The sequence below is a fragment of the Varanus komodoensis genome, unplaced genomic scaffold (genome assembly GCF_004798865.1).
Source record: "Varanus komodoensis strain SLA01 unplaced genomic scaffold, ASM479886v1 scaffold6_2, whole genome shotgun sequence".
NCBI lineage: Eukaryota > Metazoa > Chordata > Lepidosauria > Squamata > Varanidae > Varanus > Varanus komodoensis.
Genome location: NW_025336346.1, coordinates 2,947,823 through 2,968,308, shown reverse-complemented (window position 1 = coordinate 2,968,308; position 20,486 = coordinate 2,947,823). Strand labels below are relative to the sequence as shown.

At 42.2% G+C, this 20,486-nt stretch overlaps 1 protein-coding gene across 2 annotated transcripts in view; it reads left to right on the top strand.

Annotated features, from left to right (window-relative positions):
* Positions 1 to 20,486, top strand: part of RASSF1 (Ras association domain family member 1) — a 35,345-nt gene that overhangs the window by 9,691 nt on the left and 5,168 nt on the right. The window contains exon 2 of one of the 2 annotated variants that reach the window (XM_044451202.1): positions 5,003 to 5,127. In XM_044451202.1, the coding sequence (XP_044307137.1) occupies positions 5,003 to 5,127 (125 nt within the window). Of the gene's footprint in view, positions 1 to 5,002; positions 5,128 to 8,247; positions 8,831 to 20,486 lie in introns of those variants that run through there. The other variant, XM_044451203.1, reaches the window with a different exon arrangement.

Genomic DNA, 20,486 nt, shown 5'->3' with positions numbered 1-20,486 from the left:
TAGCATTCCATTTCTACATTATAACAGCAGATAGCTTACTGTGACTGGATTCAGGCAATATGGTAGCCCACATTCAAGGGCTGAGCATGGGTTAAGTGTGGATTGTTGTTGAACCATGGGTTACTGTTGAAATATGGGTTATCATGCTTACTGGACCCAGCCAAATAAGAGAACCATGGTGAACAACCCAACAACAAACCTTGGGTTCTTTTCATGGGTTATTCGTGGTTAACAACTAGGAGAAAGCCATCAGGAACTGGGAAGCATCTGGTTCAGGTTAAATCATAAGGAGGAAGCAATTTCTGATTGGGCAGATGTAGGGGAGCGGAAATATGCCACAAGCTTATGGTGAGACATGATAATCAGACAGGACTAAATTCGAAAACATAAGTTGCATGAGTCTGCAGAAGGATGCTGTGTTTAGGTGTTTCTTTGCAAATGCTAGAAGCTTCAGAGCTAAAGTGGGAGAGTTGTAGTCCCTGGTTTTATAGTAGACACTGTGAAAACCTGATGGAATAGAAAAAAGCAATGGGACATAGTCATTTCTGCATATAAATTGTATGGGAAGGACATACAGTGAAGAGTACATGGAGTCTAGCGGACTTGACAGTCTAAAATACAGATAGCCAAAAACATTCCTCAGCAGAAGCACTGTGAATGACAATGCCTGGCTCCAAAACTAGTATAGTCATAGGTATATGCTACTGTCCTCCAGACCAGAATGCTCAGGGTGATTTTGAGATGGAGAATGAAATCAGGAAAATCTCAAAGACTCTGTTGCCAGAATGGATGACTTCAGCCATTGATTGGATAGATGTTATGTTCAGTTCTGACAGAGGGGTTAAATTTCTTGATGTCCTAGACCACTCATGGAACCAGTCAGAGGGGACATCAAGGTGGGGTTCCCCAGGGCATAGTACAGGATGTAAATGTTGTTAAAACCATGACCACAATACTATCACATTTAATATACAGTTAGGTAGAAGATTGCTAAAGGGTCCAACACAGTTGCATTTGACTTCAAAAGAAGAAACTTCTCCAAAATGAGGGAACCTGTAAAAAAGAAATTGAAGAGGAGAGCAGGAGGGTTAAATCCCTACAAAATGCTTAGAGATTTCTCAAAACCACAGTAATTGAGGAGGAGATAGTATGCATACCAAAAGTTAGGAAAAGCAGAACAAAGTCCGAGAGGTCACCAGTATGGTTAACAAGCAGAGTCAAGGAAGCAATTAGAGAAAAGAAAGCTTCCTTCAAGAAATGGAAATCCTGCTCAAAAGGGAAAACAAACCTGTGCAGAGGAGATGCAACCAGACAATAATACAAGCAAAGAAACACTTTGAGAAACATATTGCCAACAATACAGAATTCTTTAAATTCTTCTGTATGAGAAGAAAGAAACCAGCTCTCTAGAGAGGCAGTTGACCCATTGGATGATAATGGAATTAAAGAAGCGCTAAAACAGGATAAGGAGATTGCTGAGAAGCTGGATGATTTTTTTTGTCTGTCTTCCCAGCAGATGATGCAGAACAGATATCTATTCCTAAACATACAAAGGGGGACCCCCCAAAAAAGGGAATATGTTTATTAAAAATTGTATTTATTTTTACATGTTCAGACTTCAGTCACCTTCAAAGTACTCCCCATTTGATGCAATACAACTATCGAGACATTTTTCCCTTTTAGTACTTCTGCCATTTTTGTTTCATCTCTTTCACATTGACAAAAGGTTTCCTTTTGAGGACTTTTTTCATCTGGGGAAACAAAAAGAGTTGCATATGGGGTGAGATTGGGTGAATAGGAAGGGTGGGGCACAAGGGTCTTGCTGTTTTTTGGTCAAACACTGCTGAACACTCAGCTGAACAAAATTTCAGTGCCACATATTGTCCGTGTAAATCAGCCATCACTAAATAGGCAAATACATTGAAAGAGTCTCCAGAAAACCCTCACTGAAGCCAAACGCAGCTTCTCCAACCCAGCTGGATACACTGATGCAGATGGATTCCTAGAACATTCACCTAGTGGGGGAAGCCTGTACTATAAGGGGGCCATCCTCCAGAAGATAATTCCTGGGTTTTTTGGGTCCCCCCTCATATGTATGCATAAAGGGAGTTCGAGGAATTAAGGCAGATGGTAGCGACAAAAGATGACATTCTCAACCTTATTGGCAAAGTGAAAGTTAAATTAACACCCACATCTAGCATTTATTCTAGAGTTCTTAAAGAGTTCACATATGAAATTGCTCATCCTCTTACCAAAATATTTAGTATGTTCCTAAGATAATCCTCTTATTGCCAATATAACACCAATCTTTCAAAAGGGATCCAGGGGAGATCTCCAAATTAGAGAACAGTTGACTTAATGTCTGTTCTGGATAATCTTTGGAAGCATTATTAAAGATAGAATTAGTAAGCATATAGAAGGCTAAGCCTGCTGAAAAGAATCAACATGACTTCCACAAAGGTAGGTCCTGTTGCACTAACCTATTAGAATTCATCGAGAATGTCAGTAAACGGGGCAGTCTTGTAGGTGTTCTTTATTTGGATTTCCAAAAGGCTTTTGACAAAGACCCTTGCAAAGGGCATTTGAGCAAGTGTAGCAGTCATGGAATGAAAAGGTGGGGGGTCTTGTTATGGATCAGTAACTAGTTAAAGAACAAAAAACATAGAAAGGAAATTAGTAATTTATCCCAATAGAGAGATGGTAACCAGTGGGATCCCCCAGGGTTCTGTATTAGGACCAATGCTTTTCAACCTTTTCATAAATTATCTGGAAGTAAGAGTAAGTGGCCAATTTTGCTGATGACAGCGAACTATTTAGGGTGATTAAAACCAAAACGAATTTTGAAGAGCTACAAAGGGATCTCTCCAAACTGGGAGAATGGGCATCAAAATGGAAATGCAGTTCAAGATAAGCAAGTGAAAAGTTATGCAAGTTGGAGCAAAAAAATCCCAATTTCAAGCATAAGCTGATTGAATTTGGGTTAGCAGTGACTGATCAAGAAAGGGATCTTGAGGTGGTTGTGGACAGCTTGATAAAAATGTTTATGCAATGTGCAGCTTCTGTGAAAAAAGCAAACTCCATATTAGGCATGATTAGGAAAGGAATTGAAAATTGCCAAGATCATACTCATACAAATGTTTGGTATGACCACACTTAGAATACTGTGTACAGTTCTGGTCACTACACCTGGAAAATGACATTATTGAGTTGGACAAAGCACAGAGGAGGGCAACAAAAATGATGAAGGGGTTGGAGCAGCTCCCCTATTAGGATTGGTTACATCAACTGGGAATTGGCTTAGAAAAAAGGCACAAGTGAGGGAAGATATAGAGGTGTTTAAAGTTACGCTTGCCGACATTTTTCTCCCTCACCCATAATGCTAGAATCCCAGGGCCATGCCGTGAAATTGGTTGGTGGAAGGTTCATGACAGAAAAGGAAGTACTTCTTCACATAATATGTAGTTTAACTATGGAATTCACTGCCAGAGGAAGTAGTGATGATCAGCAGGTTGGATAGCATTAAATGGAGATTGGATAAATTCATGGAGAAGGAGGCTATCAATAGCTACTAAACTTGCTAGCTATGTACTGCCTGTTAACAGAGGCAGCATAACTGTGTACAGAGTTGCTGAGGAGCTTGGGCAGGCAGAATTCTTGTACCCATCCTGTTTGAGCAATCCTGTGGTTTGCCCCTGTGCGAATGGAGTGCTGGATTAGATGGACCATTGGTCTCATCCAGCATGGCTTTTCTTATAGTCATATGTAACAAGCCATGACTTGTTAGCATGGTTTGGTTCAGACAGCATAACCTATGGTTCACTGATAACCTGCACTCAACCCATACTCAACTTTTGAGTGTCGATTTTTATGTTGTCTGAACCAGTGTCTGTGCCAGTGAAAAATGTTTAAGATTAACCAACATAGAAAGTGTATCTAAACTGCCAGTGCTTGTACCATTGTTCTCTTGTGTTGCTGAAGGATCCATAAGAAAATGGAGGGTGAAAGTGTACAAACCTATATATGTATGGGTTCACAGTTGCAATTGTTCACAGTCTGCAATTGTTCTGGCCAATTCCAGACACAAGCACAGACTATTCAGAATGTGGATACTATGCTCTAGGCAAGCAGGGCACTTCCTCTGTTGAGAGTGACATTGTGCCCCAACACCATGTGATTGGTATTAGGCATTCCTCTGGCAGGAGCCTACATCCCAAACAGCAGTTGCAGCCCATCCAAGCAGAGAATAATCAGTGCAGGCTTCCTCTTAAAATGAAGTCTTTATGCTGGCAGGCGGCAGCGTGGCTGCCAAGGAAAGGTGATGCCTCGGGACAGAGAAGTTCTTTCATGCCTCTGCCTTTGAAGAGCCGGGAATCAGTATCTTTTTCTGGCCAGCTCTCTCTTTCTGTTAAGAGGCTACATTGGCTGTGTAGTGCAGGAACCCATTAAAACAATGCCCTGGAGACGAGGTCTGTATATTAAACAAGTTGCCAGAGAAGTTTAAAATTAAAATTATAGGGGTTGTAAAAATGAAATGGTAGCTAGGATTTTGATGTAATCACATGCCTCCAAGAGCAGATGACTGGTATACAGATTTGATCGTTTATATAAACTGCTTTGAGTGCTTATTTGGGGTGATGAGGGGATGATGACAAAAAGGCAGGATAGAAGTCTTAAATGAATACCGGCCCTTGTTAAAGCCTATCTCAGTGCTTAGCCATTTTCGGGGAATTCGATGAAAGACTGCCAAGCAATTTGAGACCTGATTGACCTAATGCTACTATGATTCAAGTACCATCTCCCCCGTCCTAAGTCCTTCTTGCCAGTTCCCAGCTGCAAAGTTTCTGCAGTGACGTGTGGTCTCCCCTTCTCCACACACTAGAACTCTGGCACATGGTGACTCCTGGTAAATGCATTTCATTTTACAAAAGAAACCTGTGGGTTTATTTTCCAACTGAACTTGGCTCTCACGCCTTACGTCTTCTATTCCATTTATCTTCCTTAGACTGCAAGTTCATCTGTCATTACCGATGCCGGGCCCTAATTCGGCTGGACTGCAGCGGCCCCAGATATCAAGACAGTGATCAGAATGATTGCAATGAGCAGACAGTGGAGAAGGACACCAATGTGGTAAGCAAATGATTCTAAAGTCTTGTGCAGGCTATAAAAATATAGTGAGCTTCTTCCGCCCTGAGAAAACTATATCTGGAATGTCAGCATGTTCTACATAACAAGAACTTGGCATGGCCAGAATAGGCGACCATGCAAAAGATGGAAGGTTTAATTTCTGGCATTTCCAGATGGAGGGTTTTCAGTAGTAGATGATAGGAAACACTTCTGCGTGAAATCTTGAACAGCCATTTCCAATCAGAGTGGACAATACAAAGCTAGATGGATGAACAATCTGACCCAGTCTTAAATACATATATAACTTTTGCACATATAGACAAGCCACTGAGAGGATCATGTCAAATAATAGGCTTAATAATAACATGCCACTGAGAAAAGCAGGGCTAAACATGTTACCAGGGAGCCTTGAAGATGTAAACCTGAACTGAAAAGTGAGTTTCTAATGTACTATACAAGTATATATATTCCCTTCTAAAATATTCAGGAACCACTTTAAGCAAGATATGGGTAATGTGCCTTCTGGAAGGCAAACATTTCCCATCCTTGCTCTGCACCAAGCAATGATTTTCCTCTGTAAAACCTGCACTGCTCTTTTCTGTTCATCTTATATTTAGGTTAGGGCTGTAAACTATAAAGGTTGATTTTATCATTGCCAGGCCTGCCTGCTTGAGGGAATCTTAATACTGGGATACATGGAAACCCTTTGTCTTGTCATCAACATGCATAGCAATTAGGTTGCACTTTCAGTGCAAGTTGAGACTTTGCAGAAAAAGGGAGTGGATCATAAATTTCAAAATGGTCCTAGCAGATCTAATTCCATACTCTTAGGCCCTTGCCTCTTGCTACAGCTGGGGCTGGATGCTGCTAACATGACCCCAGGGATAGGGAGTGCTGAAAGGGCAAGCACTTAGAGATGCAAAACCCAGCTGAGATTGCTTGTTGCCAATTAACGCTTTGCCACATGCTGAAGTAAAAGCTTCTATGGTGGACCTGCACTGCCTAGCAACAGTACTTGCAATGAACACAAAAGGAAAAAATGTATGTGGGGCAATCCCCGAATGTGCCTCACAAAGGTATATTCTTCCATCTCTTTGACCTTTTGCTGTGCCCTGTTGTGTAACTTAAACCACTATAACAACTTAAAACCTCTTGCTTGGAATTCCTTTTCCTTCACTGAATTGCACAGGGAATAGCTGTAGAAGACTGGTGTATCATAGTGCAATTGGAAGTCTAGAAGACATCTGGGTTTAATTCACTGCATCACAAGGAACCTTTGATACTTTCCAACAAATCCTATGCCTGGATCAATTCCCGCATCAAATGACAGAGTGAACTTTCATTTCTGATGGCAGGTTTGTGGTCACATTTTTAAAAAGTTCCTTTACAAACAAATTTCCTGTAAAGTTTATCACTAGCTTCCCTGTGAGTACCTCACGAGGAAACTATGTATGGATGGTCTGAAAGAAATGGGTGTGCCTCAGCATGAGCAAGAATATGGAGAAACAGAATGACCTCCCTACAGGCAAAGGTGTCATTCAAGGTTGTATGTTATCACCCTATCTATTTGTATGCAGAACATATAAGGAAAGCAGGATTAGGATCAGCAGAAAATTGGCAGAAGACACATCAATAATTTAAGATACAGAGATGATACCATATACTGGCAGAAAGCAATGATGACTTGAAAAAATTCCTGATGTAAGCGAAAAAAAACTGCAAAAGCAAGACTGCAGCTGAATGTTAAGAAAACAAAAATAATGACTGCAAAATTACAGAACTTTACTGTCAACAATGAAGAAATGGAAACTGTGAAATATTTTGTATACTTTGGCTCAGTCATCAATTCAAAGGGAAACTGCAGCCAAGAAGTTTGAAGAAGACTGAAACTTGGAAGGGCAGCAATGAAGGAACTAAAAAAGATAGTCAAGTGTTAAGGATGGTTTACTGGAGACCAAGGTCAAGATGATTCATACCATTGTATTCTCAATTACTATGTGTGGATATGAAAGCTGGACAGTGAAGAAAGCTGGCGGGAAGAAAATGGATGAAACATGGTGCTGGAGGAGAGCTTTGTAAATACTCTGGACCAACAGAAATTAGGTCCTTGATCAAATCAAGCCAGAGATTTTCCTTGGGGCAGAAATGACCAAACTGTGGCTGTCATACTTAGGAAACATGATGAGAAAGTAAGACTCACTGGAGAGGACAATCCTGCTAGGGAAAGCCAAAGGCAGAAGACCAAAGGGATGGATTGAATTCATAAAGGAAGCCACAGCCTTGAATTTAGAATAGCTATGCAGGGATGTCATGGACAAGGCTTTCATTTTGGAGGGCTTTCATTCACAGGGTCTCCTTAAAGTTGGAGACTACTTCACAACACATAAGGAGGCATGGACATGGGCTAGACCCTTCCTCCTGATTTACTCCTTCCTGCACGGAATTGTTATGTGGGAGAGAGATTGTCTCCAATCTCTGCAGTCTGAAGTGGGGCAGCTCTACCTACCATTTCATTCTGTGGACGTGTAGGCCAGCCAGACTTCTGTAACCTATACGATTTACTTATTTTCTGACATTTCCAGTCCCTACACTGGGCAGCATGGAGTGGAAGTAGAGATGGCTGATGAAATAAGAACGGCTGCTAGATATAGATGTGCTACAGCCATAGAGGAACTCGTTAGAGAAAACAATCAAAAACACAGTAAATGAAAATGTTCTATGGGCTCCATGTAACGTCGGAATACATCCGTCCCCGATGAGCAGAAAGGAGAGTCCGCGAGGCTTTGAAAGGCTCCACACAGGCTCCTGTCTTCGGGAGCAAGCGCCCAGAATGCTCAGCGCTGCCGCCGGCCGGGCCTTGAAAGTTTCATTGCCCGCAGCGCGAAGCGGAAAAGAGTGAAAAGGAGAGAGGCGCGCTGCTCCGGGAGGACTCGAAGGGCGCCACGAGGGGAGAGCCGACGAGCGCGACTCCGCCTCGCGCGGCTACTTGGGGGATGAAATCACTGCCGCCGCTCCCGCGGGGAGGGGAGTGCGAGCGCCGCGCCTGCCTCGCGCAGGAGCCTCCCTCGCCCCGCCCCTCGCCCAATCAGGCGGGCGCGTGCGGAGTGCCTGCGTTTCAATCCCAACGGTTGTCGAGGGGGAGGGCGGACGGGCGGCAGGAGCGGGAGGTCTCTGTTTCCCCGGCAGCGATTTTCGAGTGTGGCGCTCTTAGCAGCTCGGCGGGTGCGCGCAGTCGTCCCATTTTAGGGGCTCCCGCCGGCGGCTTCCGCAGAAAGCGAAACTCCGTCTCATTAGGCGTTGCCGTCCATAAGGAGCCGGCGTAATTGTCCGCTTCATTGCTCCCCGGGAGGGGGGGTGAACCCGCCTGCTCGGCGTGACTTCGTTGGCACGCAAGAAAATTTGTTCTGGTCGTGGCTCCTCCGGGCGCGGGACGAAGGAGATCGGCGAGGGATTAGAAGAGGACCACTTCCTCTGGGTAGCCGGCGGGGGGAGAGAGGAGAGGGAAGGAAGAAAAGAAAGGACAAGCCTTCCTCCTTGCGCTAGGCTGGGCATGAGCGAGAGTGAGGCGGCGACCACCCCGTCTTTCGAGATGACCTGGAGCAGCACCACGAGCAGTGGCTACTGCAGCCAAGAAGACTCTGACTCGGAGCTCGAGCAGTATTTCACGGCCCGGACCTCGTTCATCCGCAAGCCCCACAAGGAGAAGGTGAGGGGCGCGCGCACTGCGGCTTTCTCCCCTCCCTCCCCTTGCTGAAGCACCGGCGGCGGCTCCTCCCCGCTCATTTCTGAGAGAGGCCGCTCTCGACTGGCCGGCCATGGGAACGCTCCCCGCACTAATATCCAGCCTACATCTTGCTGTAAACTCTGGGTCGGTTGCCCCACCGCGTTAGTATCTTTCCCAGCTCCTGAGTATAGTGGATTACTTGGTGCTGGCGGGGGGAGGCATTGCATTTCTCACCGGTTTTCGCTATCTTTAATATGTTTTGGGTTTCTGGGAGATCGACCTTTAAATTCCCCCAAGTTTGTTTGTTTGTTTAAAACTTTTATATGCCGTCCTTATGCAAGGCATCTCGGGACGGCTCACAATCAGTAGTTCATTTAAGTGAATGAGACCTTTTCCCCACCAGCCACCGGTGGATCAGGATCAGGAAAAAAAGCCAAATCCGAGCGAGCAGGGATGGAAGAGATACTTTCAGTTATTTTTCTGCCTCCTTAAAGCTGCTTGAAATCAGTTAGTTTGGCCTGCCCACTGTTTCAGATGCTAATGTGGGGGATGCTAATCATATTGGGTATAGTACCAGTTTGATAGCAGATAGCTAGTTTTCAGGACCAGAGATTGTCAGAGCAGTCAGCAGGAAGGAATATAAATGTGTGTGGGGGGGGGGGGAGTGTGCCCTCCACTTTGGAACACCAATTATTAAGGAAGACTCGAATAATGGGAAAGGTGGTGTACACAGAGTTGGCACAGGCCCAGAATGGATAAACAGAGATGGAAGTGAATGTTGATTTTGTGGGTACATGTTTAGTTTTGTCCCAGCTGAATGATGGTCTTTCTTAGTCTACGGGGTGGGAAAACACGTATATGTTCAGCAATAAACTGAGACGACAATTGTCTGGGTTTTGTCTGTTCTGTTTTATATGCAGTATTATCCAGACATCAGCACAAATGGTAGATACATTTCCCTGGGGGAGAGCGAGTAACTGTAGTGACAGGTGTGGGATTATGTCTTAAAGGGTCTACATCCGGAAGGCCATAAACCAGTATGCCAGCTTAACAGACTTCATTCAAGAATAATGAGTGATGGTCACTTGGGGACAAGGTGGGATTACCACATGATGCTACAATGGGATGACATGAAGCTGACATAATTATCATATGCTCACTTTACATGGGCACAGTCAAGTGGTTGTGCAACATGTCCTGCTGTAACTATGTGTTATGAACCAGGCTTGAAATGAAAAAATTAATATGTGCTACCACCAAATGAAATTACAGGTTTTTCCTATGGTCTAGATCCAGTTTCCTGGGATCAGTTTACTCTTATTCTGACTATTTGGTTTCAGATATGTGGTGTCTTGGTACAGCATTTTCAAAGCATTGTAACTGGGAAACTGATTCAGATTTAATTTCCAAAGGGGAAAACCCTTGAATTGCACCCACCCCCCAGTACTGCCTGTGTCTCTTGCCTATATGAAGTATTGCAAAAGGAGGGGGTGTTCCTCCAAACCTGACTGAACACAATACATAGCCTGTTTGAGGATGATCATGAATAATATTCACTTATATCTGTTGGCAGGAAAGAGCATGTTGAGAAGCCTAAACAAGGTAGATGCCAGAAACCCTAGAATCAGCATCATTTTAAACTCTGCCACTCATTCAGGCTTTAGGCTTGACTTTTGGGCCTCAGACCTCCTCCTGTAAAATTGTAACAATAGCAGTTATCCACTTCCAAAGATATTAATGCATGTAATTGCTATTAGGGTTTTCAAAACTTTCAAATGACTGATGTTTCTTTTCTCTTCATCAAGCTGAATAATACCTTGCTTAGAACCAGTGTTTCATTTCTTAAAGGAAAGATACATGGCTCATGCACCCTGTAAGGTGGGAGCCTTGTCCCCCATCCCACACTTTGGTTACTCATTTATATAATCTGGGACTTTCAAAATGGACTCTACAGTAGCAAACTAAGTCTTGCTTATGATTGCATGGCACTTGGTCTTTGTGAAATGGTGGTAGTGCTTTCCTGAAAATACATCGTATGGCGCATGCTGAGAAGTCGAAGTGTGCACAGGAATATACTTTGCAAGATCCTCAAACATATAGCTATTAGTCCACTGATTTCCTTTCACTCCCAGCCAGTGTTGTGCTATTACCATTACTTTAGAGAACTATTGATGCCAAAAGAGTGTCTTGGTAATATTGGGTAACCATTACAGTTATGATGAGCACTGTTTGCCTGTATGTTACAATGGCTGCTGAGGAAAATCACCAGGATATTCTTAACCTCTATAAGACTTCTGTTATTTGGAGTTAGGCTACATGATATCAGTGTTAGTTGATGGGGTTTTGCCATCAAAGCATGTATGATCAAGTTTTGCATTTTTCCTATAGGAATGAATAGCAACCATTCATATGTGAAAAAATAAAGTGTTCCAGTCAGAGATGGCAGTGGCATGGGGCAAAATCATCTACTAATAATGTCAGTCATTTACAATCAGTCAGTATTACTTGTATAGCCATACTTGGGTTCTGTGTTCTGGCCATGCTAGACACCTAGGATCTGGTATTTTATATATAGATGCAGACAAGGTATGAGTTGGTGATACTGAAATTCAGTCAGGGAATCTTTAAGCTAGTCTCTAATGGAGTTTCTCTAATGGAGTGTTTTTATACAACTGTCTATACAAAGAAGTTGTGAACTTAAGGGCGCAACCCAATGCGGGATGAAACAGAACAAAAGTTGTAGACCTTTCTTCCTGTCTAAACTTGCATAGAATTGTACTTTAAATAACATAATGAAAAGTAGAGAGTGTCATATTTTTTCTGATTTGGCAAGTGAGTTACTGAACAGGCAGCTCCTTCAAAGCACTTTTCTTCCATTCTGTTAGATGCTCATTGCCATTGTACCAGGAAAGAAAGCAGCCTGTTCTTGTGTAACCACAACTGAGCTTGCCTGAGGATTCAAAGCAAATGTTGTGTGGGCACCGAGCTGCAGGATTCATCTAGAGGCAGCCTGGGTTTGTCTGCTTGGTGTCAATTTCTTGCAGCCTTCCCTAGAGGAATGCAAAGCCCAAAGATAATGCACTTTTCAGGGGATGAGGAACCATTTAATTCTGTCTCTGCTCCCAGTGGATTTTGCCTTAGATTCATTTGCACTGAGGTTAATGAGATTAAGAGCTAAAGGGTCCCCCACCCCACCCCATGCTTATGACTGGATGGTGATGAAGATTGAGTAGGTCCCTTTAGAAAGCAGGTTTGGTTGAGGCACTGAGGAGGGAGATGTTAGTCATCTGTGATTAAAGATGATTGAGCAGGGTAGTAATACAGTCTGCCTGCAGCAGATGATGAAAAGAGTAGGAGGAAGAAAGGAATAGGAAAGAGAAAAAAAGTTGGCAGAGGATCAGAGATGGCTTTTAATATGCAGATTTAGCAACCTTAGACCTGAGAATTGGAATTATCAGCTGTAAACCCATTAATTTAACATCTACTGTGTGTTCAGCATGAAGTGGTTCAGAAAGGCTGCATTATGCATTTATGCTCCCTTGGCCTTGACCTTCGTTATTGTAAACCTCAGCCATTATGACTCAGTATTCTAAAGTTCAAAAGAGAGAAGTTCATCTTGTATGATCTGTTCAGGACAGAAGAAATAAGTCTGGAATTCCTGCAATGAGCCTAGAAAAATGCAAGCTGGTCTGAGGGGTATCGGAAAAGAGCAATAACAGAAAAGAAAGCAGAAAAACTAAAGGGTTTCATGAGTGCTCTTTCTCCTGCTCACTACCCTAGGGGGCGTAGGTATTGCAGAGTTAACTTTTTTGTTGAGATTCAAGCATCTTAAGACTTCTCAAATATGCAAACAACTTTTTTTCTTCCAGGCACAGACAGTAAATTGTAATATTAAAGAGTTAAAAAATAAGTTGAACATTATATCAGTCATCTTACTGTCTGCTAACAACTGATGTGATCTGCCTGCAGCATATTCTCCTAGGGCACCAAAGCATCTCCTGATTTGTTTACATTTTATAATTCTTATTTAATTCTCACAGGGGTATTTGATATAGAGCATTATTATCCTGTTTTCGAGATGGAGAGCTGAAGCCAAATAAGATCACAGTACTGTGAAACCTTGAAAAAAAGTTATTCTGACATTAGCTGATGTGGGTTACTACAGCTTGTGTTTTTATTTTTAGAAGTATATCCCATCATTCAGTATTCTACTCACAGGGTGGCTAGCATAAGCAAAACAATAGAACAGCCTATCAAAAAAATCCAACAGAATCATTAAAAGCATAACAGCATAATTCATAGCAGCAAAATTAAACTAGTTCAGAGGATACTTTAAAGGGTTTAAGAAAATTAGAATATTTATTTATTTATTTATTTATTAAAACATTTTTATGCCGCCCCATTCGCCGAAGCCTCGGGGCGGCTTACAACAAAAAATTAAAATAACATTTTAAAATATATACAATAAAATACAAATATACACTATAAAACAAGCCGCCCTGGCCAAATAAAATTCAATAATATTAACATTTAAAATACTGCTTAAATAAAAAGGTCTTCGCCTGGCGCCGAAAAACAAATAACGACGGCGCCAGGCGGACCTCTCTGGGGAGCTCATTCCATAACTTAGGCGCCACCGCTGAGAAAGCCCTCCTCCGAGTAACCACCCTCCTAACTTCTTCCATGGAGGGCTCCCGGAGAAGGGCCTCTCCCGCCGATCTCAGGGGGCGGCTGGGCATATAAGGATGTAAGCGCTCCTTCAGGTAACCAGGACCCAAGCCGTTTAGGGCTTTATAGGTCATAACCAACACCTTGAATTGGGCCCGGACTTCAATGGGAAGCCAGTGAAGCTGACGGAGAACTGGAGCTGGTGCTGAAAAGTCTTCAAAATAGGTGGCAGGCTATCTTCCGTAGGGACACGGCACTACAGACAAGGCACTACAGTTTGAAAAGCCCCATCTCTTCCAGTGCCACATACTTGGAGAAAGCCTCTAGCCATATCCTTGTAACATAGGTAGGTTCTTGTGGGAGACGGTGGTCCCTTTAAGTACCCAGATCTCAAAGTAAGCGCCAGCACTTTGAACTATGCATTGAATTGGACCAACTACTGCTATTTCAAAACTGGCAATGTATATTCCTTTGAGCTGATCCCAGTTAATCTAACAGTTGCATTTTGGACTAACTGAAGTTTCAGAGATCTTTGAAGGCAGCTGCATGTAGAATATATTGGAGTAATCTAACATGGAGGTCATCAGAACATGATATTCTGTGAACTGGACATGTTGTAAAGTGATTTTGAGCTGTTTTGGACACCATAGTAATAGGGGCCATAGTTGCCTTCATGAAAACAGTGTGTTCCAACTTTCAAAATGGGATTGGGTCCTAAAAACATTGTCTAGTAAACAGGATGCCCATGTCCCTGATTTCCCTAGCTTGGGGTGGAGGAGAATAGCCCTTCCCATCCTATCCAGAGCCATCTTCCCTTTTCCTTGTCCCACCCTTGCAGACTTCCTCTTGCTCTTTTCCACAGGATGCAGCAGTTTCCCATTTTGTTCCTTGGGTCATATCATGATGCATAGGAAACACTGCTTACATGAACACACCCAGCTTCCCACAATCCTATCATGATTCAGGCTTCACAGGAGCGTCAGACTCCTCGTAAGCTTCTGCAGAGGGTGAATAGTGGGTCTGTTAATAGGAAAATAATTTTTCTATAGAACTCTGTACTACAAAGATTGTTATCTGTGCCTAGTTAACTGATGGTCTGTAAAACACTGGAGGATTTGATTACAACAGGCCATAAAACATGGGAGGATTTGGTCACAACAGTATGTATTTATTGAAGAAGAGAGCAAGTTAAATGTAAGTCATCTCCCATATACTGGAATAAATAAGTGTCCTGTATTCTACACTGGGATAAATGTCTCTTGCTGTGAGATGTAGCAGTTAGTATAGATGACAAAAGAGCTGTTTTAGGAGAATGCAACAAAATTGTCAGTGGTTAAGACACTTCATTTGATCTGTTTTTGTCTTCTGATGCCTCTTTATTTCTTCTTTGAGTAGAAAAGAATGAAAATAGAATCTTTCCAGACTCTGGCCACAATCATAATGGGAGAGGGAGGATAGCATACAACCATTAAAGGCAAAGTGGTACTACAGAACTTTCTGTGATACATAGCTAGAATGGAAAACCTTGGTGTCACTTAGCAATTTTCCTGTGAAAAGAAACATCCTTGGGAAATGTGGCTTTCTCCTGGCCTTGGTGCTTCACTCATAAAATGTGAATTACAGTGCTGGTTGTGTGTATGGTGGCGGGGCAGTCCGAAAATTCAGAACATGGCCAGATCTGTGCTGGGTCAGACCAAAACCTATCCAGTTCTGCATTCTGCTCACACAGTGGCCAGCCAGCTGTCTGTGCATAGCTCACAAGCAGGACATGAATGCAGTAGTACACTCACATGCTCGGTTGTGTTCCCAGCAAAGGTATACTGCTTCTGATACTACTAGTACTACATAGCCCTTCATGACAAGCTGCCACTAATAGACATACACTTCATGAACATCAATAATCCTTTTAAAGTCATCCAAATGGATGCCCATCACTGTGCTTGTGGAAGTGAATTCCATTGTTTAGCTATGCACTGTGTGAAGAATTACTTTCATGTGTCCTGAGTCTGGTACTAATCAGCTTCTTGGGATGACCCCAGTTTCTAATATTAAGTATTGTCCTTAGTCAAACAGTTCCAGACCTTGTAAACTTTCCTTGTAGGGGAAGTGCTTCAACTCTTTGATCATAGAATCATACAGTTGGAAGGGGTCAGCCAGGCCACTGAGTCCAACCACCTGCTCGATGCAGGACTCAGGTCTCCCATCCATATTCCAACCAAGCCTGGCCTGGCTTAGCTTCCAAGATTGGGCAGGATCAGACACTTCAGGCTATACAGAAGCTAATCTGGTTGCCCCTTTGCACACTTTTTTCTAATGCCACAATATACCTTTCTGAGGTAAACAGAGGTGCACACACAGTACATGGGTGCATACACATGTATGGTAAGTAGGGCAAATCAGAAATAAACATGTCCTTCCAGAAAGGGAGGTTTAGACGTCTCGGCAGCAATTTCTGAGTTAACCTATCAATTGGGGCTTATGAAGCACATTCTTGTTTTTCCACTTTTAACAATTCAGAAACTTGTTTTGCAATGTAGCAACCTAGAAACTCTAAACAACCCAAAGGTTCTGGGGGCACATGTTGCAAAGCAACTCATCCCCATGCTCTTAATTAAAAGCAAAAACAATGACATGACTTGTATTCTCTGCTTATCTCTTCAGTTGCAAAATTAAATAACCAGGAATTGCCATGATGTGCAAACTGTATCTCTCAGTCTTGGCTCTGCCTTTCATTGAAGGCAGGGTTAATTGGTCACTCCCAAGATTTCACTGAGATCAGAGCATGCTTCTTGAGAATGGTTACCTTATCCCTTCCACAGAGCAGAGGGGAAGGATTTCCATTTCCTTCTAGAAGAGGCTTCCCATTACAAGTGTGGTCAGGAGGCGCTCATAATGCTCTCTTATTCTTGCCTCTCCTGTTTTCTTTTGCTGTTTCCTGAGAGAGAGAGAATGTTTCCAGCAGATGCACACAGGCTTGGCATTGAAGCATTCATCACAAGATGAAGATCTTTCCTGATCATTCACCACCAGTGCAGATCTTATCAGCATATACATAAAGCTGGAATGTTTTGTCTCAAAGTGCATCACTTAACACTTGATTATGTTGAACCAAATTTGCATTTTGATGCCCATTCTCCAAGATTAGAGATATTCTTTCTGGAGCTTTTATAAGCTTTTTATTTTAACTACACTAAATAATTTAGTGTCATCAGTGAATTTGGCCACTTCACTGTTGAGGCTTCTGTTTGAATTCTGGAGCATTCACAAACATGTTTAAAAAATCAGGTCTCATTGCAAATCTTCGAAAATGCCCCCACTCCCATTTCCTTCCAGTATTGGGAGATTGACCACTTAATCTTATTTTCTGCTTTCTGTTCTTCAAGGAGGTACTGATTGCAAAGTTTATTCAGAAGTCTTTGTGGTGTGCCTTTGGGAAGTTCATATGAACACGGTCTACCTCAGGGCTACAGAAGTGTTTTTGGGTGCGGGAACCCATTGGCTCTCTACCAGCTCTCTACAGACCAAAGGATATAATTGAACTGCCGTCCTGCCCACGGCTTATTTTGACTTTCTCCATACTGGAAGAGGCACTTCAGTGTGGTGAAAGGAATTCAGCAGCTGCTGCGTGGAGCAGATGCTCAGATGAGGTGTGGCCAAGAAACAGTCTGTTTCCCTTTGTATGGAATCTTTCAGGGCATTGAAGCTGAGATTTGGAAGGGAAAACGATTATGTTAGACTCAGCTACAATTTATTCTGTGGGATGAGTGCTGTCAGTTGTCATACTACCACAAAATGTAGCCACTAGGTTTCTAACAGACTGAATGAAGAGGCATACATTATGCCAATGCTTAAAGAACTGCACTGATCCCTCGTCCATTTCTGAGCACAATTCAAGTGTTGGTGTTTCTTTTTAAAGCCCTACATGATCTGAAGCTGAACTACACACACAAATACCTTTGCTGGAATCTGCTTTGGAGATCTTCCTCAGAGTGCCACCACAAAATGAGGTAAAATGGGTAGCAAAAGAAAGTGCTGCCTGTGGTGGTGTGCCATCTAGAGAACTCTTCTCCCTGGGAGGTGTGCCAGGACCTGCATTTACAACTAGGCCTTTTATTTTTCCAGACTTTTAAAATCCTCCATGCTGCATTTCTGTTGCTGCTGTAGTTGATATTTGTGGGGGTTTTTTAACTGGTGGTTTTAATTATTATGTGTCCTTTATTACAAGCTGCTCTGGTTTCAGTTGAAAGGAGATTAGAAACATGTTAACTGAGCCAATTGTCAGTGCCTCACTAACACTTATAGTTTCTGGTTTCATGTCTCTAGCAAAATGTATTTATATACTTCTGCCAAGGATCTCAGAGCAATGTTGTTTCTTGTGAACCTTTCTTGAGGTAGGCTAAAGCTAACTGATAAACTAAAGTGATTTTAACCTAGGATCAATATATTCAAACCCTGTGCCATATTAGCTTTAATTAAAAAATGTCAAATGAAGTGGAGCTCCAGCATATGTATACTGTGTTGCTTGATTACATATTGCTGTAAATGAGAACTGATCACTCCCACTTCCCTTTTCTCCTATGTTACTCCTGCAGTGGGAAAGGAAGTGCTTTCTAGTAATCCCTGGAGATTTCTGATTGGTTTTTGGTGATCTCATTTGGAATTCCCCACAATCTCTTCCCCCACACCAGAGAGAGTGATGTCAACAGGAAAGAAGGCTGATGCAACCAGGAGCAACTAACTTCTACTGAAAGCCTCTGAAAGAGAAACTGGTCTTGAGTACACATGTAGGAGGGTGTTCATGTAATTCTTTAGGAGAACTGCTGCAGTGTCCTTGATGCAATAGAATTTAAGCAGCAGAGATTGCTGGTTTTCAGCTGGATGAGGGATGTATGTTTGGTTCCCATAGTGAGGATTTGGTGTCCTTAAGACAGTCTGCTGAGTAGGGTTAAATAGCCAGCTCCTATTAGCAAAGCAGATCACGAAAGTTTCAGATACCAGATACCATTTGGAAATGCTACTATTGTGCATGCTGATAATATGCAAAAGAACTCTGGTTCCTTGGAAGAAATGACCTCATACCTCAGTGAAAGACAGAATCATGGCATTTTGTATTGAAATATAAAGCAAAAGATGCATGAAATAGCTGTACCACACAGTTCACAATAGCTGAAGCACAGATTGCATCCTTGTAAAAATTTAACATTATTTTCCTTCTTTTCTGCATGATTTGGCCCTGAATCTTGGAGTCTGCAACAGTTAATCCTGTAACTACCTTCTTTATGCTGAAGCAGTGTTGGTACAATACAGCTTCTCTTGATACCTAATGATTGTGATCTTGTCCTACACAAAAAATCCTGTTTGCAATATTGTCAAGATCCCTTAGAGATTGACAATTTCCTTTCTATAGAAACAAGACTATTTTTTTCATGACAGTGTGATGCTAATGTATATATTGAGAGGTACAAAGCAACCTGCTATGTACAGCAGTAACCTAAGGCAGATGAGTATCACAGTCTTGGGGGTTTGCTCAGGGAATGTTCCCAAAGCAACATGTTCCTTCTCTTGAACAATTCGAGATAAGAAAAACTACTGCTTGACTGGTAACTAAAATAGCAAATGGGGATTCATGTTCTGTTTGCATGGCTACAGCAAATGCAGCAGAAACAAGCTCCCTTTAAACATCATGGTTATTTTGTTCTGCATACCTATGTTGTACTTGCTAGGAATCTTAAGTGGGGGTAAGATCCCATAATCAACAGGTGCAGTATAAGGATATCTTGTAGCCTTTCTGATAGCAACAGGATCCTGATCCCCCATTTTCTGTATATTAATCATGGGGCCAATATGAGCAGCAAGCAGAGGTGTGCCTAATTGTTTTTAGGTTTTTTTGTTCTCATCCATGTATGTGATACTTATGAGCAAGGGTTTTGCCATATGCATAATAACTGAGTTTACGGCTAAACATGAGGAAGCTATTCAAGACTTTGAGCTTTGTTTAGTAAGTTCATTTTACCCTAAGGCAAGCAAAGCAGTGGGGTGGGTTCACATGGAATATAGAATTAAGACTTCACCTGATATTTGTAGTTTCATTTGGTAACTAAGGCATATTTTACTCGATGTCTGAGTCATTGTATGGTTTGTTTGCTTGTAGCTAAACTAGTGCTTCTGCTCTTCCTCCCAATTTATATTTGGTGACAAGTGCATTCTTATTACCTGTTTTGCATCCAAAGGGATATGCACATATATTTTGTAAATGTGCATGGATCTTGAAATTTGCTGTCCAAGGTGGTTACTACAGAATACCCAAATTTTCCTCAATTCAAAAGACAGTTGGAAGATACAGTATAAGAGCTTCCTAACAAGAAAATGCTTGTGGTGATTCATGCTATTTTCATGCGACGTGGCATTTCTGTTGAATCTCCAAACTACATTTGAATTCAAGAGAGTTTAAAAAGCAATACTGCATTTCTGCAGGAGCACCTCCTGAGAGTGAGATAACATCCAGCAACCATTCCATCTGCAACAGAGGAGGAGATAGAATCAGATCCCCTTGGCTCACCTGAGAGACTTGCAATGCTTTGCTCTTCCTTTCTTTGAACTGTTTAACCTGGTAGTGAAAAATAAGCCAATAATGTTTGGCTGCATTATAGCTGGCCATTATAAAAGCTATAATATTAACTGTTGGCTGGGTTTTCTTATTTTCTTTGTCCCATGCACTTTTCCATTTATGCTATGTCTTTTTATTTTAAGCTGGATAACAGAAACTTCATTGATCTGTAAACTCCTCTGGAAGCCTTTCTGGCTTACGAGTGGCATCTATATGCTTTAAATATTTATCAGTAGTGCATATACTTCTTTAAATTGCATGTATAATTGGTGTCATGATCCAGCAGAGTTAAGGAACCTACAGCTGTGAAACCTGAAAGAGGTTCAAGTTAATAAAACTGAGCAACAAAGGCAGCTGTCTGCT